The 11424-nt window shown below is 41.4% G+C and overlaps 1 protein-coding gene across 2 annotated transcripts; it reads right to left on the reverse strand.

Annotated features, from left to right (window-relative positions):
* Positions 1-6049: 6049 nt before the first annotated feature.
* Positions 6050-10121, reverse strand: LOC112897488 (inositol 2-dehydrogenase 2). Of its 2 annotated transcripts, none has more exons than XM_025965790.1 (7): positions 9795-10121; positions 9435-9605; positions 9013-9177; positions 8771-8935; positions 8342-8476; positions 6745-6842; positions 6050-6498 (listed from the first exon to the last, which is right to left on the reverse strand). In XM_025965790.1, exons 1-7 carry the CDS (start codon positions 10002-10004, stop codon positions 6306-6308), a joined length of 1137 nt encoding a protein of 378 aa, XP_025821575.1. In that variant the 5' UTR covers positions 10005-10121; the 3' UTR covers positions 6050-6305. The 2 variants fall into 2 exon arrangements, with proteins under 2 accessions (XP_025821575.1, XP_025821577.1); XM_025965792.1 differs by having other exon boundaries at positions 9435-9618; positions 9795-9951.
* Between the last annotated feature and the right edge of the window lie 1303 nt (positions 10122-11424).

The raw sequence follows: 11424 nt of genomic DNA on the forward strand, positions 1-11424 counted from the left end.
AAGATGGGCATGATAGATATCTACATCCCATCTTGAGGGGGAGTGTTGGTGTGTGTATATGTAATATAGTTATATGTGGAGGGTTAAAATGTAAAAAAGCAAAGGGATAAGAAAAGACAACGGGAGTGAAAAAATCTCCTGAGTTGATTTCCCCAAAAATATTCTACAAACTCCATGCTTGTAGAACTGAAAGGAAAAAAAAGGGAAGGATTAGTTTAAATTAGTTAGGGTTTGAACTAGTGATGACACCAAGCTTAAATAAGTAGGTTAATACCCAGTTATTTGTAAACATACTCACCAAGCTATGTTTGAACTAGTGATGACACTCTATAGGGTTTGTTCTAAGGACCCTTTTTGTACTGGCTTGGATTGGAGATGATTTTATTAGCACCAGGATCACGTGCAACAGTTGTCATCTCACTTTTCTTGGTTACAGTTTTTGTGACAGCCTTGGTATTCTGCCCGTCTTTCCTTGACCGTACCCGTTTCTTCTGGCCTTGTGACGGTTTTACTTGATCTTTTATGTTATCTAAGGAGAAATTGGCCTTATTATCTGACTTTTCCCCAGTCTTGTGGTTTTTGTTACCAGTTGTTGTGCTGATTATGCAGACTTTGCCATCTGATCCACCATCTTTTGGATTTGCAGCCAAGTAAAGTTCCCTCTGAAGAGAATTGAAACAAAAGGGATCAAACATGTTTCTGTAAAAAAATTAATTTAATAAAAGAAATCTTAGGTAGGTAGAAAATTGCACAAACCGTGAGAGGCTCCTTGTATGATGCTTTTCGACATTTGTTGTTTTCTAGGTGTGCTCATCAATAAAGTCCTTGACATACCACTGTCCTATCTCCTTATTGCGTGCAATTACCATTTTGGCTGCACACCCACAACGACTAATGTCACGTGGCTTCCTCTTCTTATTTGTTTTCTTCGTATGCTTAGCTGCCCGGAACCCTTGACGACTACAAACAAACCTCCTTAAGCAAATTTCTTTAGTGGTTTCATCTCTTTCCAAGTAGCAGTTCCTTACAGAAAATCCCACCCAATAGCATAGTTGTTGTAGAATTTATAACCTTCTTTCTCGCTGCCGAATGCCTTGCTGACAATTTCTCGATACTCTAAGGCTGACTCCCCATTTCCGAGAGCCATATCGCCGTTTACATAGCTTGTCCATTTTACCGGCCCGGTTTGCATCCCTGCTTCTCCAACGCACGCAGCAAAAAAGCATCAGCTGGCCCACCACGAAGGGTTGTGTTCTCCCTTGCCGTGCTCTGCAGCGTGGGTCCACGGTCGTACGGAGGCGCTTTGCATCGCGACCAGGGGAGCTCCATTTTGCACGCTCTCTTGCCTCAGATTCATTTTGCATCTCTTGTTTGCATGTCCGATTGGAGAAGATGCCTCCTGCTACAGTACCATCGCGCCATCCATTCTGGGTTTGCCTCGCCGGCTGCCTTCCCCATTGGAGTCAGCCTAATAGAGCCTCTATACTTGGATCAACCATATCTTCCTGCACCATATCATTCAATCAGTAAAAGAAAATTGCCAAATAAAGATAATAAATCTAGCCAAAGGGGATCATATCTGATTATTATTCAGAGAAATTCAATAGCAACTCGGTTCAGTATTTAAGGCATGCACTCCAAGTCTCCAACTCTGATGTGTGATTATTCCCTGAACCATCAATAATGGTTTATGGGATGTACAGTCTCCTTGATTCAAAATATTGGTCTTACCTAAACTGAAGTTATTCTTATGGCTAAGATGTCAACCAATTGTTAGCATAAATCTTCCAGTACGGTCACTAGCCGCAAGTCAAAACATAAACTAGCAAACAGCTTACAACAGCATCTCATCTGGTGACATTTTTATTAAATAATCCAATTAGCATTTGAAGTTTCAGAGGCCAGCCATGAACCCATCATTATTGCAGTTATTTGTGGCATAGGCCGCACTCTGAAACTTAATCTTTGCTTTGCCAAAAAGCTTTGCCCAGTTCCTACGCTTTCCTAGATTCCATTCATTCCCATATTCGATAAGTGCTGTAAACATTCATCTAGCACATCGGACAAGAACAAGACCAGGTAGACAAATTAACCATATCAATCATTAGGACAGCACATGATCTAGCCCAACAAACTGAAGATACCTACCTGCATCGCACCAAATCGGAATTAATCCACGACTTACCGGGCTGTTTGTCTTGCCCTCCTGATGGTAGTCGACGACAATCCGAGATAGGGTGCGTCCTGTACTGAGCGGAGCGGAGGGGGATTCCACAGGCGGAGAGGGCTGACTTCGTCCCGGCAACCAATCGCCGTAGAGCGCTGGCCGGCGAGCCCCGACGCAACGAAGCCCTGGCCTACGAGCCCCTCCGCAGCGATGCCCTAGTGGGAACCCCGTCTCCAGCACCAGGGAACTCCGATGCGCTGCGTGATGTGCTTGATGGATATGGGGGAAGGAGCATGAGGTAAGCTTCAATATATAATTGGTATCACAGGTTACAATTGTACAAGAGCTGCAGGCAATTACGAAGCAAAACCGATGCGTAGTTAATGCAAATACAGTGATAACAAGCATAAATATAATATGCACTGCAACCGCGAAGAAAACTAATGCGACTTATTAATCCTCATAGTTTTTATGAACTTTGGTTAATCGATCAATCTCTAGCGCATGTTATTAGGATGAGTATATCGGTCATAATTGTTTTCTTGAGCCACCCTGTGTGCCTCATAAAAATTTGTGGAGCAAGTTTTCTCTATTCATTTTCGTTTGGGAGCCCCTTCTGTTGACTCACCTTGTCAAGAGAAGTGCAAAATTTTCGGACCAAGAATATGCTCACATTTAGCACCTTTCATGCCCTAGATTTAGCTGGGATTATTGCAGGAGAACCTATCATGTCCCAGTACATTCCACCATGCATGCATGTAGCTAGCTACATTGAAACATTCAGGGTCCATCCTGCTCCAATAGAGCCTTTGCAAATAGATGGGGTCCTGCCAGCACAAACATCAGGAAATATTTTTTCCTGGACTTCTATAAAGCTGAAGGCCAATGCTACTGCAGCTCTAGCTACAGTGTCTGTGCAGTAAAGTGTAATGTGGCGTCATAATGTAGTCTGCCTTCTGCCATGGCAAAGCTCACCCTCAATGGTTGAGGCTGATTGCTGCGAAATGCCACGGCGGTCTCAGCAAATTGAGTGGACAATTGTGCATGATGAAGCTTCCTTGTCTCTTGACTCTTGAGGTCAGCATGGCACCCGAGAGAGTGCAGCAGTCTGTACACCTGCAGGTAGACCAGATTCCCTGTGCATCCCATTGCCATGACTGATGATGACTCCATGACAAGCATTAATTCCGTAGCACTCGTCTATAGAAATCACAGAAATTAAAAGTACAGCATGCATGCATGCATTCGTACTTGCTGAATATGATTCTCACAGAAGTTGAACATGCGTTATATATACAAATTTGTTTATATACACAAATGTGGAAGAAAGATGTACAAGCCATACTATCATTAAGTATTTTGTACCAACCAAGAAATAGTACACATTCCATTATTAACTAGTACTCCCTCCTTTCCTTCTTCGATTTTTAAAAATGCAAAAGAGTATGTTCGCCCTTTTTTACACTTCTGCTGCTAATAAAAGCACACGTCACAATACTAGAAAAATACAGCATATGAAGAAACCAAGAGTATTTTTTTATCATTAAATATTGTGATGATCTTTCTTCCGCCACTAGTTAATGACACCTAGTTTTCGTCATTATCAAACCTCGAAATCGTCATAAAAACTTAGCATGGATTACTATGCAAGGTGCCACGTGGCAGTTGAATTATGACGATTCTGATTTGTCACAAAACCCAAATGACCATTGAACTTCATTTCCAAATGCACTACAGAGCTTCTGCACACGAGCTATTGTTCAGAATATATTGACAACAGCAGTGGTAGCGAATTGAACCACATTTAATTTTTACCAAGGATTATCAGCCAACAGCTAAGAGGTTGCGACTTCTAAAATGTTACCATAACGGACTCTCAGCAGATAATGGAGTAGCCACACCGATGGCGACCATCATTTTGAGTTGAAGTATGCTCCAGATGCTGAGATGCACGTACTATATATAAGCCCTTTTGGTCGTCGGTAGGAAACTGAACCGCTCGAATGGGTAGAAAAACGGTGTGGCCCATTAAGCGATCAGATCCGAACAAGCAAAAACAAAACTGAAAACAGAGTAGAATAGACGCATATTGTCACAGCCCACCTTCATAATGATGACAATTTTAAAGAACTCATCTATATGATGCAAACTAAAGTATCCATTCATTATGTAATGAGTTTTGCTCCGGTGGTCTCTTCCATGAAACTGCACACATTTATAAAGCAAGCAGATAATTCGGACTTAATTAATTTCGTCTTGCGTCATATTTGGATCCGACTCTACCCATGCCCACATTGAGTCCCACCCATGATGCAACCAGTTGTTTTCGCGAGCGGAGAGGTTTCATCGGGACGGAGAAACCAGGGAGTAGGAACAAACTCCAGCGTGCAGTCCGTGTACATCAGGAGCCTCTATATATATGATTGTGAAGCTGCCGTTTCATTTCAGCTCATCTTGGAATCTCTGGGCGTGCGATTTTCATGCAACTGCAGCTAGGATTCCCGTTGCATCCCATTTCTATGACAAGAACTTGTTTGGTCTCTACATCTAAAAATCAAGACTCGCTTTCGTGCATACATGTACTGGTGTCTACAAGGCAGTGGGGAGTGGTGATCTTTACAATATGTGTCAGTGTGGATTGTGGAAGCAGGGAATATATAGGAACACCAATCCTGACTAAGAAAACAACAAATATTTCACCAACCAACAAAGGGTACACTTGCATAACTACAGGTTCCTTCTTCATTATTTGACACTCTTTAGAGTGGAAAAGTCTATTTGTTACTTTTCGGTGCTTCATTTGGTTTGGGAAACATGTTCGGTTTAACAGGATCATCTGCCAATCGACTTCAGAAACTAGTTTCCTTAGTAGTTACAGTGGCCACCTAGATTTTTTTAAAAAAAAAGGTAGTTATATCAAGTATTATGATATTATAGATCAAGTATTCATCAGTACAAAGGACAAAGTAAGTAGAAGACAAGAGGCCCTGAAGTAAGCTAGTAGATGCTTTTGTGCTGAAAGAAACAATATGGTAAAATTGGGCGCTCCCAAAAGGCCACCGGCAGCCCTCGCCAAAGCTAAAGCTTCGGATCATGCAGAGGTTTCATTGGAACGCCCAAAACGGACGACATGACTCAGCCTTGTTGTTCCTGACATCCTGTGCCTTGTCATTTCAAGACCCTCTTCGAGCATTCAAGCAGAGCATCAACCAATGGCTAGCCTTGAGCTTAACATCCTGGTGTCTCCCGTGTCCATAGTTGCGTCTCATGAAAGCAGCTTCATTCCTCTCGATATCAACCAATGTTCATAACTCATCAGTGTGCAGCTTTCTTTATGTCTTTGGAGCTGTGAGATGCTAAATATGTATTCATACAACCTAGGGGGAGGTAGGCGCGTATATAATTTTTTTTGAAACGAACCTGCAGGAGATCTGCCTGTTATATTAAAAAGCCGGGAGAGCCTGATGGACCAAAGTACAGAAGTGGAAAAAGTCCAGAAAAAAAAAGACAAAATATATAACTTGATTGCATTGTACTCACAAATTGACGCAGTCCAGGTGATGTGACAAATAAAGCAAGCTTTTAGGATATTTAATCCCTTGGATTTATCTGAAAATTGGAAGTCCTCAATGTAAGTAGGTTTTATCAAGATTAGTCTGATGAAAGTTGGGCAGCCATCGTATGCCAGACCAAACCGTGTACTTTCAAAATAGATCGCACGGCTATACCAACTCGCCAAAATACAGCCAAGGATTTAAATGCACTCACCTCGACTTTGACAGATCTATTGATATGGAAACATTTTTTTTCTCCTTCATGAAGAATCTGCATACAATAGGGAATCCATGCGTACAAGATGCTTCATTGGAGAATGCAAGGGCATAACGCATTGAACTTCAAAGATTTGGAGGTAAACTAAGAGATACAGTGCAGATTAAAAAAAAATCGTATGGTCCGCTGATCACATCAAATGGGTTGAAGATACAGCTTTCCATGACGATTTCAAATGCCTGTTATTATAACATTGGTAAGCTCAGGAGTTGGGAGCATTCTCGAGTCCGTGTACTGTACCTAATCTACAGAAGAAGGATTTACAATTCATTGGCATGTCCAACTGTGTTTCACCTGAATTATCAGCCTAAGAACCTAAGACCTCTTCCATGGTCACAAACCGGCCTTGCTCAATTGATAACTGACCAGCCACGCCGATGGCAACAGATAGTAGACCGTCGCTTAAGTTGACAGAAGGTCCGCAGGCACCTTGAGCCCTTATAGCAGACAAGAAGTTGAGGTGCTCCAAGTAGCTGGATCCATGATGAAGACCTTGATACCTATAAAACAAAGTCTGCTAAGATACAAACCAAAACTTCCAAACTGCTAAGCTATGCATTCTGCATCTTAACTTCAATTGTTAAACCAAAATTAAATCAATCTTCTCATTTTTCATTTCAGTTTGTCACAGAGAAACAAAATAATATTACTTTAGAAACTGCCATTTAAATTATAAGTGTTCCTTAAACTGTAAGTACAAAGGAGAGCAAAATGCTGATGATATGGTACAGCAAAATAGAACATACTTGATCCGTTCATCTTCGGCCATTATTGTTACAACTCCATCTCTGCCTTCTGTTCTCTTTCCAAACCTGACAATGCTCTCTGGAACGAAAGCTTCACCCTGTTTGAAAACAAATAATGTATCACGCACCCTAGAATTGCAAACTAAACAGAGACAGGATAGCATATAATCAAAATCCAGGTAATCAGATTCAAGCAATAAACAGAGGAGAAGAATACGCCAATTTCTTTCACATAAAAGAAACCTCAAGAAGAGGGAAAGAACCGCGCATGGTGAGCTACCAGTGATCATATGGTACAAAAAATTGGCCGTAAGGCTCAACGAAGTGCAGGGGTATTTGCAAAGGCTCCCTCACAGCTCACATTTTAAATGAAAATCTAGCTCTCCCTCTCCCACATAACAGGAAAAGGTAACTGATGAAGAATATCATAGAAGGACTAAATCTCTTAGGCCTCTTCTAGAGATAATAGATGTGCAGATTTTAAGGATCTTCCAAAACAATGCAGTCCAGATGCTTCTGTTTCCTAATTGATTCGACCATGTATCTATCTATATCAGAACCTCCAGTTTTGATCTTCATCCTGAACAATGATTTCAATTTTCATACAACAACAAAATGCAAGCGTGTGCCTTTTATCACCAAGCCTTTTGTCAACTGACACAGTCATAAATGATTCACCATCCAAATTCAGCATTTGGAATACTATACAGGTGGCATTTGATCATGATATCTCAACTAGACTCTAGAGGATGGCATGTTACCGAAAAAGGTGACAAAAAAAGAAGAAGAAATATTTTCGCTAGATTTTCCTAGACCTCCTGGTACTACAAGGAGGTGATTATCTCATCATTAATCATTGTAGTTGGTACAGAAAAACACAGCAATTTGTTGGATTTACGAGTTCACGATTTGTATAGCTATTATGAGCCTACACGGTTTGTGCTTCTGTTTTAGGCATATCCACACACTATAGAACAATGCATAGTTACTGTACCTTCTAATCTTACATAGTTATGTGCCAAAAGCTAATTCTAGAGCCCAGTGTAGCTTTAGCTTTACCCACTTGAACAACCTATTGTGTATTTCAATATTTACCTCCAACAACAAGGATGTAAAAAGTAAAGAAAGATATTAGCAATAGTGATAATAGTAAACGGAGAACTAGCCTAGGTCATGATTCAGACACATATATTGCTGATTCCCCCGCGCTCCTATCTAAGGATAATTATTTTGGGTATACATATTTCATTCTTTGATATGTCCAAAGCATCTCAACTGATGTTAGACAAGCTTTCCTTTAGATTGGGAAACCAAATATTTTCGTAAACACTATTTCGAAGAAAAAACATGTCAGTCAGGGGAACATGTGCTTCTGTAAAATGGTGATCTTTTTCCTAGATGTTTTAGGCCATTCTTCTGACGATAACATACTTGTAATCTGTACCTACACAACACTAAAACAGACACCAAAACTGTAAACTGAGTCAACTAGGTATAACTGAAGTGCCCTATATTCATATCCACAAAAGGTTACAGTTTGTCACAGCACTACATGGAAAATATAAAATCCAGAAGAATCATGTAGCTGTATTTGTACCTTCCCAGTGTCACCAACCACAGAAATTTCTTGCTCATTTCTACTTCCTTCAGCAAACATGCAGAGATCAAGCATGCCACGAGAGCCATTATCAAATTCTACAATCACATATGCATTATCAATTATATCTGGGACCTGCAAGAATATAATCAACTTTTAGCCACTACTAGGAAATTTTAAACACTGCGTTCAGATTGTTGTTTGTTTACTGTTACGGCGTAGGAGTTCCAGCTGCAACATTGCACAAATGCCAGAGAAGGGCATATAATAAGAACTCAGGCTTTTACATTAATATAGAATGCATGTCCTTGTGTAGGAAGACAAACCGAACATTACTATTCAAAATGGCATGGACATGACAACTAAGCCACACAGGTGCAAATTATGCATCCAATGAAATATTTGGATCAAACAGTGAGACATCCTGACCTTTCCATCATACTTTTCATCCTTATGGTTAACATCGATGGCTCCAGAAGCCATCACACGAACTGGGTTGGCAGCTGCAAACAATCTCATCAAATCAAAGAAGTGGCAGCACTTTTCTACCAGAGTTCCCCCACTGTTGCAATTGAACCTGTTCCAGTTATTTACCTGCAGGAGTTGTAGCAGTTAGAAACAGTAAGAAATGAATCTGTAACGTATTACAAGTAATGAAACCTTTTATGTACCTTAACAAGGAAAGGAAAACGGTGTTCACGTATGGCCACCATTCTGACTTGCCCCAGTGTACCGCTCTTAACGATATCTATCAGCTTTGCCACTGGTGGCATGTACCTGTACTCCAATCCAACTTGCACAATTATGTCTGGTCGCTGTTTGGCCGCTTCAATTACCTGTATGGATAGCCAATACAAATGTCATTACAGCCTGAGCTAAGCTACCAAAGACAATACAGTACTTTTGTATATACATTGTACTATTAGAGAGTATGGCTGCTGATCCCTCCAGGAAGACGAAATGTCAGAGCTTATGCAAGAGGCAGACTGCATTGAGGCGATACCGACAAACAAAACAGAGTAGCAGACACTAGTATGTAGCAGCGCATACGAAGATCACATCAGACAAACAGACCAGACCATGGCCTCCTCACCTTCTTGCAGTGCTGCACCGTGGTGCACAGGGGCTTCTCGACGAGGATGTGGTGCGGCTGGTGGTGGCTGATGATGTCCATGAGTATCTCGTAGTGGGTCATGTTCGGGGACGACACGATGACGGCGTCGCAGAGCCCGCTGTCCAGCAGCTCGCGGTGGCCTGAAAAGGTCTTGCATTGAAACCTTCTGGTTGTTAAGGATTCAGCAGTCTCTCAGTAATCGCACTCCACGGAGAGAAATTTGGGTATAATTTCCATAAGCAGCCTAGTGTTGCTAAGTGTAATCGCAATGCGATGAATCGAATTAATGGAGGACAATAAGACAGGTTTATCAAGAGCATCAGGCACTAGAGGTTTCACCTGTGGAGCGGGGAGACCAAGCTCGTCGGCGAGCTGGAGGCCGAGGCGGAGGGACTCCTGGTGGGGGTCGGCGAGGCCGGTGACCCGCACCTTGACGGACTGCTCCCGCCCGACCTCGGCGGCGAGGTGGGCCAGGTTGTGGAGGTGCTCCCGCCCCATCATCCCGACCCCGACTATCCCGTACCTCACCTCCGCCGCTGCTGCCTCCATCTCCCTCGTCGCCGCCGGCCGCCGGGTCTTGGTTCGTTGAATCCAGACGGGTTTGGAGCAGTGGCGGATGATTTGACTGGAGTGAGTGGTGACTGGTGACTGGTGACTGGTGGTTGCTGCGTCGCCACACGCGAATCAGACCGAATCAGGCTCGGTTTATCCTCCGTGTCATGGGCCTGTTCGGCCGTGTCTTAAAGATGGGCCTTATCTTAAAATGGGCTGACGTTAAAAATCTTCTGATTTTTTTTACATGAAACTGCAACATGAATGGTTTTCAACCCTCCCAGACCTTTCTTTTTCTTTCCTTGTGTACTTTTCATCAACTGCGGTGCCGTTAATGTTGTTCGCGTAAAACAACATTCAAGGCATAGTTAGCTAAGAAATGGAATCCCCATTTTCAGACTCCACCAAATGCTCAATGTTATTGTATTTCACGACGCCTGAAAAAGAAACCAATCTCCGTGCTAGTGTCTAGGGATGGAAATAAAAAAATTCCAGTAACATAAAAGTAAAAAGTATATAGGCAAGTATATTGGTACACGTTAGTGATCTCGTAGGTTATCTTATACATTTCATGTACAATTTTTGATGATGTGGAGGAGAGAGGGGAGGAGAGAGAACAAGGCTATTATTTTATGAAACAACCGTCTTATGAGCTAAAATTAAGAACTATAAAACCGTTTTCTCACAATTGTACAAGTTGTTGTTGTTATACTACTCATAATATTACTATTTTTCATTCCACAAAATTAAAAGATATTATTCTACTAGTAATACAACAAAAAGACAACTTATTGTAGAGTTTGTCTGTTAAGTCATCTTAAAATAACGTATCATTGCATCAGACCACTTATTAGACGGCTTCATTGTACTTGTCCTATCGGTGGCAGATAAGAAATCATTCAAATATAATACATTCGGGCCACAAGGATGACCGTGTTTATGGTTTGAGCGGAAATGTATTTATTCATCCATTAACCAAGTAGCACAACTCAACCCGTAACACGCTTAGCGAATGTAAATCAAAGACCCATTTGACATCCACCATACAAAGATGTTATGGTCCAAGAGAAAAGTTCTAAATTTTGTGGATACATTTGTAAAATTGTGGTGGAGAAATTGGACTTTTTTTAGTTTTTGAAAGCTGGAACCGCTACTCTCAATTCGAAATACATGAGTTGGCCAGTCTAAATTTTCAAGGTAACAGAAAAATATTAGGTTACAGTTATCAAGATTTCATTGGATTAGAGTCTAATTTCTAGGTGAAGCTTAAGATTCATTCAAAGGGCCTTAACGATTGCATATAAGCAAATTAAGTGGATTTCTTCATGCTTTGTTGGATTTTTTTAGCCAAAACTTGTCTTTGTTGTGGAAGATATAATTTCTCTTAAATGAAAATTGCTCCCAATCAAAGGGGAGA

The sequence above is a fragment of the Panicum hallii genome, chromosome 6 (assembly GCF_002211085.1).
Source record: "Panicum hallii strain FIL2 chromosome 6, PHallii_v3.1, whole genome shotgun sequence".
NCBI lineage: Eukaryota > Viridiplantae > Streptophyta > Magnoliopsida > Poales > Poaceae > Panicum > Panicum hallii.